The sequence below is a fragment of the Trachinotus anak genome, unplaced genomic scaffold, assembly GCF_046630095.1.
Source record: "Trachinotus anak isolate AG129_WGS33_773 ecotype Australia unplaced genomic scaffold, CSIRO_AGI_Tana_v1 ptg000009l, whole genome shotgun sequence".
NCBI classification, from domain to species: domain Eukaryota; kingdom Metazoa; phylum Chordata; class Actinopteri; order Carangiformes; family Carangidae; genus Trachinotus; species Trachinotus anak.
In genome coordinates, this window is record NW_027273860.1 from 215,705 (window position 1) to 242,890 (window position 27,186).

A 27,186-nucleotide genomic window follows, 5' to 3' on the forward strand; every position below is an offset into this window, starting at 1 on the left:
GTAGCTGCAGAGAGCTGAGGGACCAGCAGGTGGCAGCCCTGAGAGTCTGAACACAAAGACACAAGTGAAGTGAATTTCTATGAAAACAGGTGTTTAATTTTAATTATCAGAAAGTAAAATACATGACATTTTAAAAGGAATGGTCATATATGAAATAAATAAACCCAAGTAATTAATAAAAAAATACATCAATTGACTGAATTAAAATAGAAAAGACGTGATGTGAAACAACATTTTAAAAAAAGCACAGAAAATAAAGCTACAGAAAAGAAAAATTTAATATGAATAAAGAACAAATAGAATTAAATAAAACAAAATTTTGCCCTTAAGTCTAAAGTAGAATATAAAGAGAAATATAGATACAATAATATTGCAAATGACAAAAATGATTTAATAATGTTTTTATTGTAAATGAAAAAATGAAAAATACATCAGATTAAAAATATAACATATATAACATTGTAAAATTAATTAATATAAAACTGATGTGATACTTCCCATACAGAAATATAATATATGAGTAATATATATATATATATATATATATATATATGTGTGTGTGTGTGTGTGTGTGTGTGTGTGTGTGTGTGTCCTTCTGTCAACAGTGATGTTGCTACATATGTCGCCTGTAAGGGGATATATTGTTATCACATATATGCATCCTCTTGATATATGATATGATATATAAGTTTATACCAAACCCATGCTATACCATAGCAAAATTTGTATATGCATATATATTAAAAATATCTATGATACATTTTTACATGGTATAACATGTTGTGAGTATATCTGTTAATAAAATTTAATTTATATGTAAGTTTATTAAAACAACATGCATATATAAATTCTATATGTTATATTTGTTTTTTAAAATTAATTTCACATTAATTCTAAACATGTCTCTCTTGTATATGTCGACAATATAGGCATACATAGTAAACATATGCATATATGTCAATATATGAAATGATTCAAATTTCTAATACATATAGTTTCACATATAATTTGCACGTGTGATTTTAATTTATATGTACTTATATGTCATATATCTAAATTCAGTTTGTGTACAATACGTTTAATAAAAGTAAAATAAAATGTAAGATTATAAATAAAATAATAAAAATAAACAATCAAAATGAATCAGTAAAGTAAAACACAATAAAACAATTATATAAAATAAAACCTCTCTCTCTCTCTCTCTCTCTCTCTCTCTCTCTCTCTCTCTCTCTCTCTCTCCTGTTTCCTCCCAAAGTCTCTCGCCCCCTGTGACGTAACGGCTGCTCGGTAAGCGGACTCGGTCTCTCTCTCTCTTCTGAGGAGAAACGGCGGAAAAAGAACCGGAGAGAAACCGGAGAGACAGAAACTGTCCGTGTGTGTCCGTCTGCGGTCCGAGCGGCGCACAGGAGACAACAGAAGAAGAAGAAGAGAGGCAGGAGGGCAGAGAAGAAGAAGAGTTGTCAGTAGTGCCCCCCCACCCCCCCCCCCGCTCCGGAGGGTCTCGGTGTGAACATGGAGCGGACTGGAACTTTCCTTCTCTCCGCGGCTCTTTTACTGGTTTCACTGGGACTAATGGGCGCCAAGGCGGACACCTTCAAAGGTAAACCCACACCGGGACCGGGTTTTGGGGGTGGGAGGGGGGTCCGAGTCTTTGTGGGCTCCGGAGAGGGGGTGGGGGGGTTAGCGGTGTGAACATGGGAGTTACTGAGTGTCGGCATCCAAGTTTCCAGCTGGAAAATCTCCTCCCTCCTCCCTCCCTCTGCTGCTGTGTCTTTCTTTCTTTCTTTCTTTCTTTCTTTTTCTTTCTTTCTTTCTTTCTGTCAGTTCGCAGCTGATCTCAGCTCAGAAAAACTTTAGAAGCAAACTGCGTCAAAATGCGGAGCAAAGGCGAAGCAGCAGAACTACCGCGAAGTGATTGTGGCCACAGATGTCCACTGGAGACACTGGTGGTACTGGAGACACTGGTGATACTGGTAGTACTGGAGACACTGGTAGTACTGGAGACACTGGTAGTACTGGAGACACTGGTAGTACTGGAGACACTGGTAATACTGGAGACACTGGTAGTACTGGAGACACTGGTGGTACTGGAGACACTGGTAATACTGGAGACACTGGTAGTACTGGAGACACTGGTGGTACTGGAGACACTGGTAATACTGGAGACACTGGTAGTACTGGAGACACTGGTAGTACTGGTAATACTGGAGACACTGGTGGTACTGGAGACACTGGTAGTACTGGAGACACTGGTGATACTGGTAGTACTGGAGACACTGGTAGTACTGGAGACACTGGTGATACTGGTGGTACTGGAGACACTGGTGGTACTGGAGACACTGGTGGTACTGGTAGTACTGGAGACACTGGTAGTACTGGAGACACTGGTGGTACTGGTAGTACTGGAGACACTGGTAGTACTGGAGACACTGGTGGTACTGGAGACACTGGTGGTACGGGAGACACTGGTAATACTGGAGACACTGGTGGTACTGGTAGTACTGGAGACACTGGTAGTACTGGAGACACTGGTGATACTGGTAATACTGGAGACACTGGTAGTACTGGAGACACTGGTGGTACTGGAGACACTGGTAATACTGGAGACACTGGTGGTACTGGTAGTACTGGAGACACTGGTAATACTGGAGACACTGGTAATACTGGAGACACTGGTAGTACTGGTAGTACTGGAGACACTGGTAGTACTGGAGACACTGGTGGTACTGGTAGTACTGGAGACACTGGTAGTACTGGAGACACTGGTAATACTGGAGACACTGGTAGTACTGGAGACACTGGTAATACTGGAGACACTGGTGGTACTGGAGACACTGGTGATACTGGTAGTACTGGAGACACTGGTAGTACTGGAGACACTGGTGGTACTGGTAGTACTGGAGACACTGGTAGTACTGGAGACACTGGTGGTACTGGTAGTACTGGAGACACTGGTAGTACTGGAGACACTGGTGGTACTGGAGACACTGGTGGTACTGGTAGTACTGGAGACACTGGTGGTACTGGAGACACTGGTGGTACTGGTAGTACTGGAGACACTGGTAGTACTGGAGACACTGGTGATACTGGTAGTACTGGAGACACTGGTAGTACTGGAGACACTGGTGGTACTGGTAGTACTGGAGACACTGGTGGTACTGGAGACACTGGTGGTACTGGTAGTACTGGAGACACTGGTGGTACTGGAGACACTGGTGGTACTGGTTGTACTGGAGACACTGGTAGTACTGGAGACACTGGTGGTACTGGAGACACTGGTGGTACGGGAGACACTGGTAATACTGGAGACACTGGTGGTACTGGTAGTACTGGAGACACTGGTAGTACTGGAGACACTGGTGATACTGGTAATACTGGAGACACTGGTAGTACTGGAGACACTGGTGGTACTGGTAGTACTGGAGACACTGGTGGTACTGGAGACACTGGTGGTACTGGAGACACTGGTAATACTGGAGACACTGGTGGTACTGGTAGTACTGGAGACACTGGTGGTACTGGAGACACTGGTAGTACTGGAGACACTGGTGGTACTGGTAGTACTGGAGACACTGGTAGTACTGGAGACAATGGTAATACTGGAGACACTGGTGGTACTGGTAGTACTGGAGACACTGGTAGTACTGGAGACACTGGTGGTACTGGTAGTACTGGAGACACTGGTGGTACTGGAGACAATGGTAATACTGGAGACACTGGTGGTACTGGTAGTACTGGAGACACTGGTGGTACTGGAGACACTGGTGGTACTGGAGACACTGGTGATACTGGTAATACTGGAGACACTGGTAGTACTGGAGACACTGGTGATACTGGTAATACTGGAGACACTGGTGGTACTGGTAGTACTGGAGACACTGGTGGTACTGGAGACACTGGTAATACTGGTAATACTGGAGACACTGGTGGTACTGGAGACACTGGTGGTACTGGTAGTACTGGAGACACTGGTGGTACTGGAGACACTGGTAGTACTGGAGACACTGGTGATACTGGTAATACTGGAGACACTGGTAATACTGGAGACACTGGTGGTACTGGAGACACTGGTAATACTGGAGACACTGGTGGTACTGGTAGTACTGGAGACACTGGTAGTACTGGAGACAATGGTAATACTGGAGACACTGGTGGTACTGGTAGTACTGGAGACACTGGTAGTACTGGAGACACTGGTGGTACTGGAGACACTGGTAGTACTGGAGACACTGGTGATACTGGTAGTACTGGAGACACTGGTGGTACTGGAGACACTGGTAATACTGGAGACACTGGTAGTACTGGTAATACTGGAGACACTGGTGGTACTGGAGACACTGGTAGTACTGGAGACACTGGTGATACTGGTAGTACTGGAGACACTGGTAGTACTGGAGACACTGGTGGTACTGGTAGTACTGGAGACACTGGTAGTACTGGAGACACTGGTAATACTGGAGACACTGGTAGTACTGGAGACACTGGTGGTACTGGTAGTACTGGAGACACTGGTAGTACTGGAGACACTGGTAATACTGGAGACACTGGTAGTACTGGAGACACTGGTAATACTGGAGACACTGGTGGTACTGGAGACACTGGTGATACTGGTAGTACTGGAGACACTGGTAGTACTGGAGACACTGGTGGTACTGGTAGTACTGGAGACACTGGTAGTACTGGAGACACTGGTGGTACTGGTAGTACTGGAGACACTGGTAGTACTGGAGACACTGGTGGTACTGGTAGTACTGGAGACACTGGTAGTACTGGAGACACTGGTGGTACTGGAGACACTGGTGGTACTGGTAGTACTGGAGACACTGGTGGTACTGGAGACACTGGTGGTACTGGTAGTACTGGAGACACTGGTAGTACTGGAGACACTGGTGATACTGGTAGTACTGGTAGTACTGGAGACACTGGTGGTACTGGTAGTACTGGAGACACTGGTAGTACTGGAGACACTGGTGGTACTGGAGACACTGGTGGTACTGGTAGTACTGGAGACACTGGTGGTACTGGAGACACTGGTGGTACTGGTAGTACTGGAGACACTGGTAGTACTGGAGACACTGGTGGTACTGGAGACACTGGTGGTACGGGAGACACTGGTAATACTGGAGACACTGGTGGTACTGGTAGTACTGGAGACACTGGTAGTACTGGAGACACTGGTGATACTGGTAATACTGGAGACACTGGTAGTACTGGAGACACTGGTGGTACTGGTAGTACTGGAGACACTGGTGGTACTGGAGACACTGGTGGTACTGGAGACACTGGTGGTACTGGTAGTACTGGAGACACTGGTGGTACTGGAGACACTGGTAGTACTGGAGACACTGGTGGTACTGGTAGTACTGGAGACACTGGTAGTACTGGAGACAATGGTAATACTGGAGACACTGGTGGTACTGGTAGTACTGGAGACACTGGTAGTACTGGAGACACTGGTGGTACTGGTAGTACTGGAGACACTGGTGGTACTGGAGACAATGGTAATACTGGAGACACTGGTGGTACTGGTAGTACTGGAGACACTGGTGGTACTGGAGACACTGGTGATACTGGTAATACTGGAGACACTGGTAGTACTGGAGACACTGGTGATACTGGTAATACTGGAGACACTGGTGGTACTGGTAGTACTGGAGACACTGGTGGTACTGGAGACACTGGTAATACTGGTAATACTGGAGACACTGGTGGTACTGGAGACACTGGTGGTACTGGTAGTACTGGAGACACTGGTGGTACTGGAGACACTGGTAGTACTGGAGACACTGGTGATACTGGTAATACTGGAGACACTGGTAATACTGGAGACACTGGTGGTACTGGAGACACTGGTAATACTGGAGACACTGGTGGTACTGGTAGTACTGGAGACACTGGTAGTACTGGAGACAATGGTAATACTGGAGACACTGGTGGTACTGGTAGTACTGGAGACACTGGTAGTACTGGAGACACTGGTGGTACTGGTAGTACTGGAGACACTGGTGGTACTGGAGACAATGGTAATACTGGAGACACTGGTGGTACTGGTAGTACTGGAGACACTGGTGGTACTGGAGACACTGGTGGTACTGGAGACACTGGTGATACTGGTAATACTGGAGACACTGGTAGTACTGGAGACACTGGTGATACTGGTAATACTGGAGACACTGGTGGTACTGGTAGTACTGGAGACACTGGTGGTACTGGAGACACTGGTAATACTGGTAATACTGGAGACACTGGTAGTACTGGAGACACTGGTGGTACTGGTAGTACTGGAGACACTGGTGGTACTGGAGACACTGGTAGTACTGGAGACACTGGTAATACTGGAGACACTGGTAGTACTGGTAATACTGGAGACACTGGTAATACTGGAGACACTGGTAGTACTGGAGACACTGGTGATACTGGTAATACTGGAGACACTGGTAATACTGGAGACACTGGTAGTACTGGAGACACTGGTGGTACTGGTAGTACTGGAGAAACTGGTAATACTGGTAATACTGGAGACACTGGTGGTACTGGAGACACTGGTGGTACTGGTAGTAATGGAGACACTGGTAATACTGGAGACACTGGTGGTACTGGTAGTACTGGAGACACTGGTAATACTGGTAATACTGGAGACACTGGTGGTACTGGAGACACTGGTGGTACTGGTAGTACTGGAGACACTGGTAATACTGGTAATACTGGAGACACTGGTGGTACTGGAGGCACTGGTGGTACTGGTGGTAATGGAGACACTGGTAATACTGGAGACACTGGTAGTACTGGAGACACTGGTAATACTGGAGACACTGGTAGTACTGGACACACTGGTAGTACTGGTGGTACTGGTAGTACTGGAGACACTGGTAATACTGGAGACACTGGTGGTACTGGAGACACTGGTAATACTGGAGACACTGGTAGTACTGGAGACACTGGTAATACTGGAGACACTGGTAGTACTGGAGACACTGGTGGTACTGGTAGTACTGGAGACACTGGTAGTACTGGAGACACTGGTGGTACTGGTAGTACTGGAGACACTGGTAGTACTGGAGACACTGGTGGTACTGGTAGTACTGGAGACACTGGTAGTACTGGTGGTACTGGTGAGGTTCCAGCGGAAAGCTGCAGCTTCCAAAGTGAAAATGAAGCAGCAAAGGAAAATATATTGAACTCCATTATTTCTGTTTTATATCAGATTACAAGACAAGCTCAGCATCTTTATTGATCATCATGATCCTGTTGATCCTGCTGATCATGTTGATCATGTGGATCATATTGATAGGTTCCCTGTAGTATCAGTGAGTCTGGTTTTGCAGCAGCTGCAGATGTTGGAGTCGAGCAGCTTGACAGTGAAGGGAAATAGAAACAACAGTAGAAACAGTTGAACCTCGTTCACCAACATATTGAACCCCAGCAGAATTCTGACTGTTTTTATCGTCAATATAAAACTCAAATATTAATATTGATCATATTGATGATATCTCTAGTAGCTTTATGTTCATGTAGCAGTGCTGCAGATGAGAAGAGAAGAAGAAAAGACGCATTCACCTTATTTCATCATATTGAACTCCATTAGATTTCTGAGTGTTTTTAGAGATTCTGAATTATTATGATTGGTCATATTTCCAGTACCTGTAGTTTCCTGTGGCAGAGGAGAATTCAAATACAGTAGAATAGAGTAGAATACAGCAGAGGTGAGGACACAAAGGCAAAGATCAGGAAACACAAGGAGTGAGGAGTCAGAGGACAAGGAGGCGAGAAGACAAGGAGGCAAGGAGGTGTCACCTCCAGAGGGTTTATCATAGAAACTGTGGATCAGTCGTCACAGTCAGACTCACTGTGTGAATGTTGTGTTGCTGAGGTTGTTGTGTGAACGTCATTGTGTTGCCGATGTTTTGTTGCTGAGGTTGTTGTGTGAATGTTGTTGTGTTGCTGATCTTGTGGGTTGCTGAGGTTGTTGTGTGAATGTTGTTGTGTTGCTGAGGTTGTTGTTTGAGCGTCATTGTGTTTCTGATGTTGTTGTGTTGCTGATGTTGTGGGTTGTTGATGTTGTTGTGTGGATGTTGTGTTGCTGAGGTTGTTGTTTGAGCGTCATTGTGTTGCTGATGTTGTTGTGTTGCTGAGGTTGTTGTTTGAGCGTCATTGTGTTGCTGAGGTTGTTGTTTGAGCGTCATTGTGTTGCTGATGTTGTTGTGTTGCTGAGGTTGTTGTTTGAGTGTCATTGTGTTGCTGATGTTGTTGTTTGAGCGTCATTGTGTTGCTGATGTTGTTGTGTTGCTGAGGTTGTTGTGTGAATTTTGTTGTGTTGCTGAGGTTGTTGTGTGAATGTTGTTGGGTTGCTGAGGTTGTTGTTTGAGCGTCATTGTGTTGCTGATGTTGTTGTGTTGCTGAGGTTGTTGTGTGAATTTTGTTGTGTTGCTGAGGTTGTTGTGTGAATGTTGTTGGGTTGCTGAGGTTGTTGTTTGAGCGTCATTGTGTTGCTGATGTTGTTGTGTAAACATTGTTGTGTTGCTGATACTGATGTGTGTGTGATATGTTGCTCATGCTGCACTCAGCTGTTCGCATGTTGTGTATGTGTGTACATGTACTGCAGTAATAGTAGTACCAGAGCAGTGCTGATCGGTTCCTCTGTATTCTGTCATGCTGTGATGATGATGATGATGATGATGAAGGTCAGACGTGTGTGTCAGCTGATGTTCCTCTGTTCACCTGATGAGGCAGCGGGGATCAGACCTCTCTCTCTTTAAAGAATGAAACTCTCTCTCTCTCTCTCTCAGCTGATCTGTGTCATATAATCCAGTCAACACTGACAGTGATCGCTTTATTAGGAACACCACACTGACACCGCGTAGTTCCTCAAACAGCCTCAGTTCTTCATGTCATGTGTGTGTGTGTGTGAGAGAGAGAGAGAGAGAGAGAGAGAGAGAGAGAGAGAGAGAGGGAACATGTTTTCACACAGAATGAGGACTGAGGGTTTTGTTGGAATGGAGACGACAGTGGTGGATGAAGTACTCAGATCCTTACTGAAGTAAAAGTACCAGTAAAACGATGTGAAAATACTCAAGCAGAAGTACTGATTCATTTTCATCATTTCTGACGTCCCTCCAGAATAAAGCTCCAGAGAAACAGAGGCTGCAGAACTTCACAGAGAATCCTCCTGTTTTTAAGTTTCCGTCAGTATCACAGTGAAACAGTGATGTTGTCTGAACATCAGGACACACCGCAGACAGGAGCTGATCACAGCTGATCACAGCTGAATCCGCTGCTGGTGATGAGACAGTCTGACTCCATAGAAACAGATACAGGTTAAAACTGAGCCCATGGACAAAAATACAGAATAAAAAGACTGGAGTCTGGATCAGGATTTCTTTAACTTTGAAAACTGTCTGAAGCCTGAGGGTGAGTTTGATTTCTCCTCCTGTCTGTCCCTCTCTGCTGCACATATGGACGGCTGTGGGGGCGCAGTGTGTGTGTGTGTGTGTGTGTGTGTGTGTGTGTGTGTGAACCAGCAGAGAATGAAATTAAACTCTCAGCGGTCTGAGTGCAAGATGGTCGCCACGCCCTAATAACAGTGGTGATGGAGCGAGACTAATGAGCGTGCTCGGTCGTCAGGGGCTACATTCAGCTGGTTGTTGGTCAGTTGGTTCAGTGTTCTCAGTTTTTGTGTGACTGTGTCTTTGTTGTGCTAAACACACTGATGCATGAATCCTGTCTGCAGAGGGCACTGTGTCCTCAGGTGATGTCACCTGAGTCAGCACCGCTCAGGTCTGAAGAGTAAAAGTTAGAAAGAGGTGAGCTCAGCAGACCTGTGTAGCCCCCTTCATCTCTGCTGCACCTACCAGAATAACACACCCCAAACCACCACCCAGCCATCAGAGAGAGAGGTGCATTGTGGGTAGTGTGGGTCCCGGGTTTTGACAAGAGAAGAAGAGTAGGTGGAATAAAGAGGATGACCTCTGTGAAGCCACACGTCACCTCAGGCCTGAAGAGGAGGAACTCTGGGGTTATGCTGAGGAACTTTTTCCCATAATGCATTTGATGACCCCCCCCCAGATTCAAAGGAGGGCCTCTGACCCCCATCCTGGAAATAACATGAAGGATTTATGTTTTTGTGTTTTTTAGCAGAATTGTCCTTTAAAGAGCTGCAGAGACAGAGAGAGGAGGGTCTGTAATTAGAGCACTACTGTTAACTCAGCAACACAGACACACACACACACACACACACACACACACACTCAGGAGTAAAAGGTAAAGTCCTGAATCAGCGACAGTACTGAACCTGGACACACCAGGTCATCAGGGAGTGTGTGTGTGTGTGTGTGTGTGTGTGTGTGTGTGTGTGTGTGTCAGGTGCAGTCAGCTCTTTGTTCTGTCTCGTCAGGGTTTTAATGAAGCTCACAGATTAAACACACACACTATGATGTCAGGTGTATGTGCGTGTGTGTGTCTCAAGTCCTCAGTGAGTTAATTATCTCTCCTCAAACCTCAGAGACTTCCTTCCTTCCTTTCCTTCCCTCTTCTCTTCAGAACAGACTTCATCCTGTTTGTCACATTCAGCCGCCGTCGGTCCAGGTTTTCAGTCGACCCCGTTCTGAGAGACTAGTCCAGGTCACTTAGCAGCGGCACAGTTTCCCTCCTAACATTGGTCATTTTCACTGAATGAAAATAAGAAGTGAGTGAACTCCCTCCACTGCTGCTCCATCGGAGTCTGAAAACAGCCAAGCGCGCTGTCCATGTGTTGCCCTTTCAAAATAAATGTACGGAGATCAAACCAAATGAAAGTCGACTGAGTTCATAGTTAATCTCACCTGTAAACACAGGTGTTTCATAAGAACACATCAGAATCTGTTGTCTCAGTAAAGGTTGTTGGAGCATAGCGCCCTCTGGTATCTCAGGTGATGTCGTTATGGAGCCACAGAGGGAGGTGGTCAACACCAAAGACCAGTCAACACTAGTTTCTTTTAACTTTGACCATCCTCATGGACCACCTGGTTGTTACTGTCACCATGACAACAGAGGTCCTCTAACCGTATCTCTTCTTTTAACCCAAACCATGATCTGTTAGTGAACCGAACCTTTACCACAGTCACATCCTGTTTCCTCAAATACAAGCAGTTTGGAAACAAAGTGACCGCATAAAACTGTGAGAACACACACAGCTAAGTGTGTGTGTGTGTGTGTCTGTGTCCATGTGTGTGTCTGTGTATGTGTGTGTGTGAAGGCAATCATATGACTTTCTGCCTGTTCTCAGGCAGCTTCTTAAGCCAATTTAGCCTTTCAGCTACCACACACACACACACACACACACACACACACACACACATAGTAACCTTTAATAGTGTTAGTGTTCTCAGAAGCGTGCTGAACCTGTAAGTGTGTGTCGTAGTGTGTTTGACTGTGTTGAAGTGAGAGTTAGTGTGTTGCAGTTTGTTACAATTTTGTGTAAATGCAAATGGACTTGCACTTATATAGAGGTTTTCCAGTCTTACTGACCACTCAAAGCGCTTTACAATATTTGCCACATTCACCCATTCATACATCACACCCACACACACACACTCGTACACTGATGGGTCAGCCATCAGGGACAATGTGGGGTTCAGTATTTTATTTTGCCCAAGGACACTTTGACACGCAATGGATGATCTGCTCTACGACAGCCACTGTGTTACAGTGTGTTACAGTGTGTTACAGTGTGTTACAGTGTGTGTTAGGTGTGTTACAGTGAATGTTACAGTGTTACAGTGTGTTGCAGTGTGTGTCACAGTGTTTTACAGTGTGTGTTAGTGTTATAGTGTGTTACAGTGTGTGTTAGGCATGTTAAGGTATATGTTACAGTGTTACAGTGTGTGTCACAGTGTGTGTTACAGTGTGTTACAGTGTTACAGTGTGTGTTATGTGTGTCACAGTGTGTGTCAAAGTGTTACAGCTGTTACAGTTTGTGTTAGGTGTGTTACAGTGTATGTTACAGTGTGTTACAGTGCGTGTTACAGTGTGTCACAGTGTGTGTTACAATGTGTTTCACAGTGTGTGTCACAGTTGTGTTACAGTGTGTGTTTCGGCACGTTTCACTCCATTAGAAAAGGTTTGAGGCCACGTTCTTCTTCTGTGTTGTTTTAGCTGCTGCAGCAGTTGAAGATATCTTCTGCTGATTGTCCTCCACCTTGTTCTTCTGCAGAATGTGTCCACAGCAGCTCTGACCTCTTCCTCTCTACATTCTCTCCATGTGATGTTATTTACACTGCAACAAAAAATGAATAAAACATGCAGCTAATCTCTTTCTGAATTTACTCTGCTTTACTTATTACACTTCTCATTCTCCATGCTCACCTCCCGCCTGCAGTTTCATGCTTCATGTTTGTATTTCAGTAATTTAAAAAATGCATAAATCTTTGTTGGCTTTAATCTCCCCACAAATCCACATCAGAGCGGAGAATTATCTGCAGCCACAGAAAGAGGAAAGTTCCATTTTTCAGCTTCAGAAAGCAGGACTTCCTCAGTGTTTGTGGTTGGTCTGGGTTGGATTAAAGCCATTGGAGAAAGGATCCCTGGCAGGCTGAGACGCTGCAATCGGCCCCGGTGGCCTCTGGGATTAATGTGCCGCCTTCAGACGCAGCGTCTGCAAACCCAACGGGGATTAAAGGAGGCCGGATTAAGACTCCTTTTGTTTAATGTGAGAGATGAGATAGAAGCTGTGGAGGAGGATTTGTGTTTCTGAGAGCACACAGAGGGGGGCTGGTGTCAGCTCTGAGCTCTGTCACTGAGATCTAAATCTCCCCCGGTCCCTGAACTCACCACAGGGCAGTTTATTACCAGGTCACATTCACCAACATGGACACACAATAATGAGAGTTCTCCCAGTTTCCATGAGTGAAAGTCCTGTTTCCTAGTGTCAGAGTAAATCATATATAATCTTATCCTGACTTTAAGTTGTAATGTATCACGTGATGCAGTCTTATCGATTATTGATTGAATTCTGATGTGCAGGTAATTCACTACAAACAAATTGCAGATGAAAAGGATCAACATAAATGAATGAAACTCCTTTAATGTGGCTGACGTGTGGACAATCAATCAATTGATCAATTTGTCAATCAACAGAAAATTAATTTGCAGCAATTTCTCTAAACAAATATTAATTGCAGTCATTTCCAGTTAAAGCTCAGAAATCCTCAGACATGAGTAAAGTGAACACTCCAGACCAAGCCCACCAGAAAATAGAACCACCAATAAAAAACGTTTTTATTTTTCATTTGTTTAACTCGAGTCATTGACAGATGGATTAATAAATGTTCATTGTGCAGGTCCCTCAATTCTTCTGTTAGAGGTGAGGGGACACCTCACGGGCGGTGTGTGACCGTTGTCATGGTAATAGCAGTTTGTTTGTTAAAGTGAGACGTCGATCTTCAGATTAACCAAATTATTTCTCTGACATCAGATTATAAAATACTGTCAGCAAAAGATTAGAAGACACACACTGCAGCTGTGTGTGTGTGTGTGTGTGTGTGTGTGTGTGTGTTTAATCCCTGTCCAGAGATGTCAGTCTGATTAATGTTGTGGCCCAAATCCCTGATCATATTCATAGGATTATTGTTTGAAGATTTGTGTGTGTGTGTGTGCGTGTGTGTGTATGTGTGTGTCAGATTTCACTAATGAGGCAGGGATTAGTGTGTGTTGAGTGTGTGTTATCTCTGTAATCTGCCTGATCAGCAAACTTAAAACATGTCTGTTTAACACACAAACTTGTTGGATTTGTAGAATTGTAAGGATGACATTCAAACCATATATTTACATGTAGGATCCTTTATAGTGTCTACCGTAGCTGTGTTTACCTGTCTGTCTCTCTACCTGTCTGTCTCTCTACCTGCCTGTCTGCTCTCTGCTGACTCCGACTAATGGAGGAAGAATAAATATTTTATAACAGTTTTAACACTTTCTCTTCTTTTATCATAATCATTATGATAATGATCTGAAAAGTGCTGCCAGCTAACACACATACACACACACACACACACACACACACACACACACAGACACGCACACTGCACACTGCACACACTTTCTTGTAGTGTGTGTCATTAAAGCCTTTAGGGACTTCAGGCCCAGAAGCTGCTATTTAACCTAAATTACTACAGTAAATATTCATACGTAACTAATATCTGCGTGTGTGTGTGTTTAAATATTAATTGTGTTTCAGGCTCTGAGCTGGATTCAGCCATTCAGAGTTTGAAGCAGGTGTTTCTATGAAATAAACAACCACCACCGACCAATCAGCAGAGTCCTCAGTAAGAAAACGAGTGTATACGTCCAGATCAGGTGCAGGGTTTTTGACCAACAGACACAACAGGTTCATTTAAATCTTTAATTAAACTTGATTGGTTGAGCTGGACTCATCAACTCTGGTGTTTCTCTCTTCTCATCTAAAGGCTGATTTATGTTGTTAATGTTGTTGTCATGGCAGCCATATTGGTTGTTGTACTGACTGATCGTTTGATGTCGCAGATGCGGATGTGATGCACATGGATGAGTGTCCCACAGTATGTTGTCTGAACTGTCAGATGTTGAGGGTTGTTAAAGCTCTGTCCTCACCACAGCCTCACTCATAATGTCTCACAGCTTAAAAACACTGCTTTCAAAAATAATTTTTATTAGTTTTCCTAAAAGAAATGTGGACAGGTTGGACACATAAAACAGATAAAAAAATCTATGAAGATTCAGAAGCAGTCGTTCTGTGGTTAGTATTGATAAAATCTCTCCCATAAAAACTTCAGTCAGATTGTAGGCGATGTAAAGTAGTAGGTGCAGAGCGTGTAGAAATAGTATTCACCCGGAAATACTCAGAAATCTCTTTGTTGTGTTGATGACCCTGATGTGCGACATCTGTCCAGGTCAGGTGACCTGAAAATCTGGATTCAGTTTTCAAGATGAATTATGTTCTTTCATCCAGATGTGGAGCTGCTCCAGCTGTTGACTCTTGAACTCCTCAGAGGGGTTTTATTATTGTTGCTGCATAGCTAAAGTTTATCTGATTCAGAGTTAGAAGGCGACAGACGAGCAGCAGGTGTGGCTGGATTACAGGTGAGTCACAGGTGTGTGCGACGCTCTGAGCTGCCGGGTTTTATGATGGACAGTGAAGGCGTCACTGTGCTGATGCTGGTGTGTGGTACGTTTATGTTCTTCAGTTATTTACTGTCAAATCAAACTGACTGACTGACTGTCTGCCCGTGGTTGGTGCCTTCACTTACATCTGTAAACATGAGCGCTGCTGTCAACTGGGCGTGCTTAGTGCGTGTTGACCTCCTGCTTTCTGAGACGTCTTTGTGCTGAGGACAAGTTTCTGGGTCACTTTGTGTGTGTTAATGTGTGTGTGTGTGTTAATGTGTGTGTCCTCAGGCAGCTGCAGACTCTTAATATGCCACCAGACTCTGATTAATGATTGGCTGTATGTGTGTCAGAGCATAACCGCGGGAAACCAAGAATCACCTTTGGGATTGGTCGAGGTTAAGAGAGGTTAAAGACAGAGAGAGAGAAAGAGAGACAGAGACAGAGAGACAGAGACAGACAGACACAGAAAGACAGAGAGAGAGAGAGAGACAGAGAGAGGGAGAGAGACAGAGAGAGAGGTTAGGTTAGTGACTGCAGCTGATAGAAGTTGAACTTGTGTTCTAACTTTCTCTTTATTAGAAACAACTAAACACACAGTCACCAAACTGCTGCTCCAACATGTGCACACACGAACTGTCTGGACCAGCTGAAAACGAGACGTCAAGTGGTGTGAACGACCTTTAATATTATACAGACTGACACAGGAAGAAGCGATGAAGCTCATCAGTCTGATCATCATCATCACCATCACCATCACCATCACCATCACCATCTTCATCATCACCATCACCATCACCATCACCATCACCATCACCATCATCACATCATCACATCATCACCATCACCATCATCATCAAAATCATCACCATCACCATCATCATCAAAATCATCACCATCACCATCACCATCACCATCACCGCCACCATCATCACCATCATCACCATCATCATCATAACCATCATCATCACCATCGTCACATCATCACTGTCATCACCATCACTGTCATTATCACATCATCATCATCATCATCACCATCACCATCACCATCATCACATCATCGCATCATCACATCATCACCATCACCATCATCATCATCATCATCATCATCATCACCATCATCATCAAAATCATCACCATCACATCATCACCATCACCATCACCGCCATCACCATCACCATCATCACCATCATCACATCATCATCATAACCATCATCATCACCATCGTCACATCATCACTGTCATCACCATCACCATCGTCATCACCGTCATTATCACATCATCATCATCACCATCATCATCATCATCATCATCATCATCATCACTGTCATCATCATCATCATCATCACTGTCATCATCATCATGACCATCATCATCATCCCATCATCATCATCATCATCATCACATCATCCCATCATCATCATCATCATCATCACCATCACATCATCACCATCACCATCACCGCCATCACCATCACCATCATCACCATCATCACATCATCATCATAACCATCATCATCACCATCGTCACATCATCACTGTCATCACCATAACCATCGTCATCACCGTCATTATCACATCATCATCATCATCACCATCATCATCATCATCATCATCATCATCATCATCATCACTGTCATCATCATCATGACCATCATCATCATCGTCATCATCATCATCATCATCATCATTATCACTAGCTGGAGAGTCTGTAAAATCTAAAAACACAGCACAACCAACAACAGCAGTGAGACAGTCTGTAGAGAGACAGACAGGGTTCAGCGGAGGGCCCCCACCCCCACCCCCAGGCCTGGCTTCCAGCACAACTGCATTAGTGGTCGAGTGCCATAAGGGAGCTGCAGGCAAAAGAGAGAGAGGAGTGTTTATAATGGAGCATGGGTTTATAGTGTGTGTGTTTCATGGTTGATAACACAACAACACACACTCACATAAACAAGAACACACTGTTTACCACTTATCATATCTTATGTCTAATTTAAAGTCATCATCTCTCCTCACCTGTCCTCTTCTCACCTGTCATCATCTTCCCAGACTTTATCTTCCATCTTATTCTTCTCTCTCAGTCATCTCATCTCATTTCATCTCATATGGATCAAAGTAACAATTATTGTCATCAACGATTCGTGTGTGAATATTTTCTCAGTGGAGAGATTAAGTGACCATGAACAGTCAGAGGTGATGTCATACAGGTGATGTCTTCAGAGGTGATGTCTTCAGAGGTGATGTCACTGAGGTGATGTCACAGAGGTAATGTCACTGAGGTGATGTCACAGAGGTGATGTCACTGAGGTGATGTAACAGAAGTAATGTCACAGAGGTGATGTCACTGAGGTCTCGTGTGTCTCGCTCTTTTCCTTTTCAGCCACGTTTTTTCACTCGGTGTCTCTGCTGCTCTGAAGCCAAACAGCCTCACACCTGCTGTTTCTGTTACTGTGCATGTTAATGTGTGTCTGTGTGTGTTGTATGTTGTGTTGTATTGTGGTTGAGTCCTGAGGGAGAAGACCTTTTCAGCCTCTGCCAGGCTGAATGATCCCCCCCACTCTCTCTGCTGGAGGTAAGAGATGACCTTCTGTATGCTGGGGTGAGGAGGGGGTGTCAGAGGGTGACATGCAGACTCTGGTGCACTCTTCATCAGCTGGAGGTGTCATCTTTGACATTTACACCACTCACTGCGTTCATGTGTGTGTGTCTGCAGTCGTTTGTTGGGTTAATTGTCTGGACACTTTAAAATACTCAGATTTGTCTATGGACTTTTGTATGTTAACAGCACCCTGTTTGCGCACAAGCCTGACAATGACAAAACAATATGGTTCCTGTTCCTGATCCCCTGGTCTGATCCTTGTCTCCTCTGACAGGAAACTGCATATTATTCTTCTTATTTAGATTTTACCCCCCTTCTGATGATGTCACTATGATGGTGGAGAATTTATCTGTTGACCTATCTGTAGATTTGTAGATTTTCCTGCAGCCACTTCAGGTTCTGGTCTTTGTACTGAAGTGAATTTCTCATTTGTTGTTGGTTTGTCCACCTGTGATCTACCTGTTCATGACACTGGATGTGTAGGAGCTGAGCTGAGTCCTTTCTTCCCTGTACCAGTCATTTTTAAATGGACTGAACTTCATGTACATCGTACATTCGTCCTGAAGCTCTACTAAAGGGTCAGGGTCAGTTTGCTGTTGGGGCCAAGGTCTTAGGGGCCCCTTGTCCAGAGTTGAACAAAAAGTGTCTCTTCCAGTGTGGGGGTCTCAGTTTACGTCCTGGTTCCAAACTGTGAAGTTGATCAGGTTGAATTATTGATGTGATATCAATGAAGTTTAACTGCAGGAGGAGGAGGGACAGTGACGTCACAGAGTGGAGCATCTGTACTTCAGAAACAATCTGAACACAAAGGCTCCGACCTCAGGATCAGCTCGATTCTCCTCATTACTGAAGATTAATATTCGTCTGTCTCTGCAGCAACAATCCTGTGACAGAATGAGGAAGAGGAGAAGATGAAGATCTTTGATTCCTCTTATTTGGAACACAGAGTTTAATCTGACATGACTCTGGTTTATGATCCGTCTTAATCTGTCTTCCTCTGACGTCTGGTAACTCTGGATTAACATTCACCCTCATACCTGTCTGTCTCTCTCTCTCTGTCTCTCTGCCTGTCTCTCTGTCTGTCTGTCTCTCTCTGTCTCTCTCTCTCTCTCTCTGTCTGTCTCTGTCTGTTTCTCTCTCTCTCTCTGTCTCTCTCTCTCTGTCTGTCTCTCTGTCTGTTTCTCTCTCTCTGTCTTTCTGTCTGTTTCTCTCTCTCTCTCTCTGTCTGTCTCTCTATCTGTTTCTCTCTCTGTCTCTCTCTCTCTCTGTCTCTCTCTCTCTCTGTGTCTCTCTCTCTGTCTCTCTCTCTCTCTCTGTCTCTCTCTCTGTCTGTCTCTCTGTCTCTGTCTCTGTCTCTCTCTGTCTCTCTGTCTCTGTCTCTCTCTCTGCCTGTCTCTCTCTCTGTCTCTCTGTCTGCCTATCTCTCTGTCTGTCTGTCTCTCTGTCTGTGTGTCTCTCTCTCTGTCTCTCTTTCTCTGTCTCTCTGTCTCTGTCTCTCTCTCTCTGTCTGTCTGTCTGGTAACTATGGTTACAGAGACTCATATCTGTTGTTATAGAAGCAGGTTGTAAGGATCTAGGATGGAGCCCTGTGGAACTAAAGAACCTTGAGAACTCAAAAACCTTTAACAGAGCCTCTTCCTGGCTGATAGAATCTGAAGTACCTGTGATGGAACCGTCTAAACTCTGGTCTCCTTGAGTCCCTGTAGAACTATCAAAGACCACTTCATGTTCGGACAGGCAGGCTGCCACGTGGACTCGTTCTGACAGGTCTGATCTGGTTCATAGTGGGTGGAGTCTGAAACAGGACACAAAGAGGAAGTGACAGCTGTCATCCTGTGGTGATGAGTGGACAGTCTGACTGATGAGGATGGACAGTGGACACACGGAAACACTCACGTCCGCTGGCATCAACACTCATACAACAACACACCCCGCAGACTAGCTGCTGGTCTCAGTCCAGATCTGAAGTTCACGTGCAGGTCTGAGGTCGTGGTTCAGGTGTGACTGTGGGACTGGATCCTCTTCAGCTCGTTTGGTTTCACATGATCCATGTTGCTGCTGTTTCAGATGTTGTGGTGAAGACATCACGTGTTTGGGTGGATGTTGGCCCACAGTCGGCCCACGGTCGGCCCCCATGGCAGGTGATGGTCTGTCAACTTGCAGGTGTGTGATCACCTGTGCTGTGGTAACCTGAGCTGTCAGATTTATCTCCTGACGTTCTGTTTGTTGGTTCTTGAGCTGATGAGTGACGAGGTTCCCAGCAGCTGGTTCTGATGTCGTCGGTGGGGCAGGCATGTTGAGTCCTGCAGACCCCCACCCCCCTCCTCCCCCTCCTCCTACTACTCTTCGTCCTTGCCTGGAGGAGTCACAGCCCAGAGGGAGGAGGAGGAAGATGAGGAAGAAGAGGAGTAGGAAGAGGAAGGGGGAGGAGAAGGGGGGGGGATAATCTGTGTGTGTATGTTACAGAGTAATTATAGGTAATTAGCATATTATTCTAATACCGTCACATAGACAGCCTGAAGTACAGCCAGATAACAGTGATACACACAAAAACAACACATACACACACACACACACACACACACACACACACCCAGAGGCACTGGGCTGACTGCTGCATTATTCATGTTTGGCCTGAGGCAAGTTAGTTTGCTGCGCTAACACTAAAGCTGTTAGCACCCAGTTAGTGTTCCTGCTGGAGATCACAGCTTACACACACACACACACACACACACACACACACAGTAAATATATATGCACTTCATATACCTTCACAAACACAGAAATAGAGTTTGATGCCCTTGAAAGTAGAGCAGCTGTGTGTGTGTGTGTGTGTGTGTGTGTGTGTGTGTGTGTGTGTATGTGTTTGTATATGTGTGTGTGTGTGTGTGTGTGTGTGTGTGTGTGTGTGTATAATCAGTCTTTCTTATTATAGACATAAATGAGCATTGAGGTCACTTCCTACCTCCTACTTTCTCCTTTACCTCCTCCTTTCCTTTCCTAAGCCCTCCTCTCCTCCAACTTAACACTCTCTGTCTGCACCACCATGATTGGATGAGTGTTGGAGTCTCCTCATTGGTCTTTCCTCTGTCAGATGATTGATGATTGGTTGGGAACGAGCAGACCTCTCAGACCCTTCAACACCTGTTTGTCACCTGACAACAGATCAGCTGACGTCTGGGACAAACCTCAGTTACTTCCTGTGGCAGAGTTGTCACCGCTGACTCTTGCTTGTCCTTCTATTCCTTCATTTCCTCCTCCTTCCCTTCTTTACCTCCTCCTTCCCTTCCAGTCCATCTGAATATTTTGCTGCCATCTTGTCTCATCCTCACTGTCAGAGTGTGTGTGTGTGTGTGTGTGTGTGTTGTGTCTCCCCAGCTAAATGCCACCACTGCTGTCTGTCACAGTGTGTGTGTCCACTGTCACTTCCAATCACACACACACACACACACACACACAGCCCCAGGTGCTGCTGGGAGCTGTGTGTGTCACCGCCCCCTGCCTGTCTGGTTTTGTCCAATCACCTTTCAGGGGGTTTAGTTAGGCAGGGTGTTAGCATCACCACATGCTAACGGCTAACTGGGAGGCTAATCACTGCTAAAGTTAAACACACACACACACCAGCTCATGTCTGACAGCAGATAATAACACACTCATTAGATAAGCCTGGTTACACACTACTAATTGGTGTGTGTTGGGGGAGGGTGATTGAGGGGGGGCTCATTATATATCAGACATGTTCTGGGTCAGTGTGTGTGTGTGTGTGATGGATACACAAAGAGAGGAAGGAAAAGTCTGTTTCCTGAAGAAGTCTGATTCACAATAATACAATAACACAACAATGTACATTTAAAACATGTGAATATATGTTTCAGTTCATTTCCATGGAAACGGTTGATGTCTGACTCTTTAATTATTCATAATTAATTAACAGTGAAGTCTGAATTTCAATTAAAGGAACATCCTGCTGTGTTTCTAACAAGACAGGTGTGTATGTGTGTGTGTGTGTGTGTTTGTGTGTGTGAATTCCTGGGAATGTCTCTGGCAGCAGAGTGACAGGTGTGATGTTGACCCTTGACCTTAGACATCTCCATCAAACAGGTGTCTAAATTCTTCTTCACTGACTTTCTTTCATCTAATTTCTTCTTCTCGTCCAGATGTTTCTTCCTGTTCAGATGTTTCTTCTCATCCAGATGTTTATCTTGTTTTCCTGCTCCTACCTTTATCATCTGTGGTCTACATTGTGTAGTTTCTTTTTTATCTTCTTTCATTTTTTTTAATACGATTTTTTTGTTTTTCATCAATAGTAGTTTCTTCTTCTTCTCGTGTTAAATCCTCGACACTCCTCTGTGTAGTTTCTTCTTCATGTCTTTTCTTTGTTGTGGTTTCCTCTCTGCTTTCTCCTCTGCCAGCCTTTTTTATCACTCTTCATTCAGACTGTTCTTCCTCTCTTTGTCCAGATGTTCATCCCGTTCTTTATCCAGGTTCACGTTCCTCTTCTTCTCTGTTAGAATTTCTGTCCCTGTGAGTGTAGTTCAGTGTTGGTGCAGATCCACCTTCTGTGTGTGAACCTGACTCAGCTCAGTGACAGTGGCTCAGAGAAGATGTGCTGAAAGCCACAGAGTCGTTAACATTCAACTGCTCACTCAGTGTTGGGTAATACTGAACAACAGGAGCCTGTGTGAGAGAGAGAGGTTCTCACATCAGCATCCAGACGCACAACAACAACACACACACGAAGACAACGAACAAACACACGTTGACAACAGCCTCCACTTTCTGCGTTTTATCGCCTGACGACTCACACCAACAGAGAGGAGATGACATCATTGCTCACCTGACTTTAACGGTCTAGGAGAGGCGTGGCCTCTGTCCTGTAGCTTCTTTTATCTGAACATACGCACACACAAACACACATCGCCTTGTTTGAATAAACTTTGTTGAAATTGTCCCTGAACAGACAGAGCAGAGCTCAGCTCCTCATCGAGGAGGAGAGTGAGGATGATGATGAACAAGATGAAGAAAGAGTCTGAGCCTGAGAAAGAGAGAGAGCGAGAGAGAAAGAGAGAGAGTTGAGTTTTACACATTTATTTATTCAGAAAAAAAAAATTCTACATTCGCATTAAATACCATGACAATCACAGATGACAAACCAAAACCACTAATGAATTAACTTGAAATAAATTAAAGTAACACATCAGCAACAGTGATTTCCTTTAAAGAAAAAAGTATGCCTTTATAATCCTACACACTTTTAAAAGTATCCAAATCCTCCATTTAAACATATTTATGTTCCAACAACACACATGCTCTAACTAGATTCTTAAAAACTAATAAACAATTACTCCTCTGTCCTTTATCCATTTTTTCTTTCCTACTTAAATAAGTAGCCAACTTAGCTTGACCAAAAAGAAAATTCAGTGGTCGCCTTTTTTTCTTATATGATATGTCGTCTGTTCAGTGAAATGCTCTTCAAAGAATGACAGCAAAGTACTGAGTGTTCCAAATAAGGATGTTAATCTAGAACCCTGTACAAGACAATGAAATATGGTCTCCCTTACTGAACAAAAAGGACAATCATCCAAGACTCTAGGATTTAAAACTGAATTCCATGTAAAATGCACCATTGTAAATCACCAGCACTTTTGGTTAATGGTGGTTTGTAAAGTGTGCTCCATACAGGTTTCATTGCAGACTGGACTTTGAAATGGTCTCTCCATGTGTCTGCTCTGTCCTTAAGTTTTTCCTTGTTTAAGGCCTTAACGCACCCCCAAAACAGTGTTTTCCCACTCACAGAGTCCAGTGGCATCCACACTTTGCTGTCCCCTTCAAGCAGAGGACCCAGTCTTTCACAGTCTATAAGTTGCGGCCTAATGCACAATCTGGGGAAAGAGTCAGAATCATCAGGTGTTAATTGTCCAGTACACCACTCTTGTAGAAGTACTCATTCCTCATCCGAAAACATCTTCCTGAGTTTCTCCAGCATCAGTCCAACTATTCGAACGGATCTGATCTCCAGTCTTCTCGCCAGGGTGACAGCATCATCCAAGTGATCTCCAGCCAGTTCTAGCAAATATTGGACTGTAGTTATCCCCTTATCTATTAAAGTTGCAGACATCATCGGTGCCTCTTCCCAGAAAGCACATAAATGAGCACCCTTGAGAACTGGCTCCATTAGCAGCCAGTACAAGGATGTGCTAGAGTCCAGCCTACCCGTTCCATCAATCTCCACACATAAAAAGGTGACAAACAATTCACATTGAAACTTGAATTATCAAAAGTAAACAGTATTTTTCCAAACCCTAAATTTCCCACCTGACCAAACTCTGCCACTTGCTTCCATAATAAATTTTGGGGTCCATAAAGAAGACTTTGCAAAAACTGTAACCTAAATGCTGTTTTCCTACTCTCCAGATGAACCAAACCCCATCCTCCTTCTTTTGGCAAAAAAACCCAGTGTAATCTATCCCAAGAGAAGACCACAAAAATACTCTGGAGGTTCTAACACAGCCACATGATGCCACAAAGTGGAGGCCACCAGATGATCAGAGCGTGCCCCCTGTAGGATATCCAGAGTAGAAGCCAAAGCCATTTCTTTAATCTTCCTTCCATCTTTTCCACCACTCCTTCCCAGTTTTCATAACCTCTAAATGATTACCAAGGTGAAGACCTAAATATTTAATCCCATTCCTCACCCAGTTAAATCCATCAGGTAACCCAGGCTCATCTCCATGCCATTTACCTACGAACAAAGCTGTACTCTTATCCAAATTTGCTTTTTAGGAAGACATTTTTCCAAAACACATGCGTATTAACTTTTGGACATAGCCGTCATCCTTTACAGCCACCATGATGTCATCCGCATATGCAGAAAGGAAAAGGGTCAAAAATTTTCTTAAAGGTCCTGTAAAGCAAATTCACAGATTTGTTTATAAAATCAATATATATGTTGGAGAACTATTCCTGGAAACGTGTGAATCATGTGAAACTTATGTGGTACTGAATTGTGCAGTTATACGTTAAACTGTGTTTCATCATTTTTGTGTTGACCGTTTTTTCGGGCGGGGCCTAAACGGGGTACTGGTGACGCACTTGGTCCCCCACTTAGCAAACCCCGCCCCTAAAGCTGTAGCGGTATAAAAGTCTGGAGTGAACCAGCATCAGTGGTTCTCCTGCGCAGTGTTTATTGCTGTTAGCTGAGCCTTCCCTCCCAAAATGTGTCTTTCCTACAGGCTGCAATACCCACGGTGTGGTGTCATTAGTAATTAGAGAATAATGTATTAATAGATAATCAGTTATTCACTCATGACGTTTCCCTTCTTTTTATGACCAGAAGCATGGTTCCGCTTCATCCTCTCATCAAATAGCAGGTAAACCCGCTATTAAAAGCCGATACACTTCTTTTCCACCGCCAGTTGAGTTTGTCTGTTCGGACTCAGGACACACACACACACACACACACACAGAAGCAGTGGAGGGAGAGTGAGCTGCTAGCCGCCCTGCAAACTGGTGAAAGTCTGTCAAAGTGTCGGAGCCTCCGTATGAGATGTTTCGGTCTGTGATTGTGTGTTTTTAAAACTGTCAGAGCTGCAGCTCACTCTGTCACCCCCACCATCAGTGTAGCCGTGGAGCTTCAGGTGTAACGGCGCCATGTTGGACAGGTGACAGGTGTCTGTGTCCTCTGAGACGTTACAGCAGGAAAAGAGGCGAAAATTAGCGGGTTCACCTGGGTTTTGTGTTTACATCAATGCCGATTGGAGCCGATTGGAGCAGGAGCCAATAGATACCCGTGTCTACTGCAAATTCATTTAACCTGGCTGTGAATGCGGATTAAACCCTTCATCATTGCCGACAAAAGCCTGATGTTAGCGGATGTTCTCTTACCGATGCTGAAATCGAAATAGAAAAGGTCCAGGGCATTGGACAATTTAGAGCAATTTGTAATGTGAAAATATATACAACGTATATATACTGCTTATTTGTTTGAAACCAAATTTTATATATTTGGCAATATTTTTATTCATTCAAATTTGGCAGGGGGTTTAATATGCCATTTTTCTGTGGTGTGGCAAATTCAGAACTCATAAGTTTTTCTGCTTTACAGAATCTTTACGTTTTACCCCACTTAATTCCTTTCTGATTTGACGTAACATAGGTTCAATGGCTTCAGAGTGAAACATTCCAGACATTGCACAACCTTGCCGAATTCCCCACTTAACAGTGAAGGGAACACTTAAACCACCATTAACTTTCAAAACACTTTCAATGTCAAAATAGAGAGTCTTAATCATAGCAACAAAACTAGGGGAGAAACCAAATGCCTCAAAGGTGTTCCAAAGGTATTGGTGCTCCACCCGATCAAATGCCTTTTCCTGGTTGAGAGAAACTTTCAGGAATATGTTATCCCTAATTGATCTGCCAGGGATGCAATAAGACTGATCAATACCTGTAACTTTCTCCGTCACTTTTCTTAACCGGTTTGACAACACTTTCGAGAGGATTTTATAATCAGCACGTAACAGACTCACTGGCCTCCAGAGTTCTTGATTTCACATAAGTCTCCCTTTTTAGGCAGAAGAGTGAGGACTGCTCTCCGACAGCTGAGAGGTAGTTTCCCCCCAGACAAAATGCTACTTCTGACTTCAAGCAGGTCTTCCCCTAATGTGGACCAAAATCACTTATAGAAATCCACAGGAAGACCATCTATTCCTGGAGCTTTACCATTTTCCATGCTCATTAGCGCCGCCTGCAGTTCTTGCAGTGTCAGTGGACGCTCTAAGTCCACATTGTCCTGTGCTGATACCTGTGGCACGTTATTCAAAAATTGCCCTCACACCAGCAAATCCCCTCTATACTCACTGTCATAGAGTTTTGAGAAAAAATCCACAGCTCTTTTCCTTATCTCAGTTGACTCTGTGAGCCCACTTCCATCAACTGATTGAAGACAATGAATGACTCGATTCTGACCATTTTTCTTCTCCAGATTGGAGAATTTAGATGGAGCATCCATTCAGCAGAATTTCGAAAATGACATCAACCTAATGCTCCCTGCGCTCTAATCCCCAGCAGATCTGCCAAAGTGGCTTTTTTGACTTTGAGTGCCTGAAAAAATCTCCTGTGGGTCCACCTAAATTCTGGAGTTCCACTATGTCGGTCTCCAGATCTTTGATTGATTGCGTGATCTCTCTCGTAACATTGAAATTGTATGGATTACAAAACTGTTGAATTTGTATTTTCCCAACATCCCACCATTGCTGTAGAGATGTAAAATGAGACTTTTTATACTTCCATTGTTTCCAAAACAACTTCTAAAGTAACCATCATTTAATAAAGCAATATTAAAATGCCAATATGTGCTCTTAGGATTCACTCCATTTATAAAGACATTTCCTGTTAACAGTAATCTGATAAACCTACTGGACACAAGGAACAAGATTAAAATATTTGTAAATGGTGTTCAAAACAATAAAATCT

General features: G+C 44.1%; 1 protein-coding gene across 9 annotated transcripts in view; it reads left to right on the forward strand.

Annotated features, from left to right (window-relative positions):
* Positions 1-1,250: 1,250 nt before the first annotated feature.
* Positions 1,251-27,186, forward strand: part of LOC139624877 (receptor-type tyrosine-protein phosphatase mu-like) — a 109,767-nt gene continuing 83,831 nt past the window's right edge. For 4 of the 9 annotated variants that reach the window (XM_071484235.1, XM_071484237.1, XM_071484236.1 and 1 more), the window contains exon 1: positions 1,252-1,600. In XM_071484235.1, the coding sequence (XP_071340336.1) occupies positions 1,513-1,600 (88 nt within the window). In that variant the 5' untranslated portion in view covers positions 1,252-1,512. Of the gene's footprint in view, positions 1,601-27,186 lie in introns of all 9 variants that reach the window. The other 5 variants (XM_071484238.1, XM_071484239.1, XM_071484241.1 and 2 more) reach the window with 2 other exon arrangements.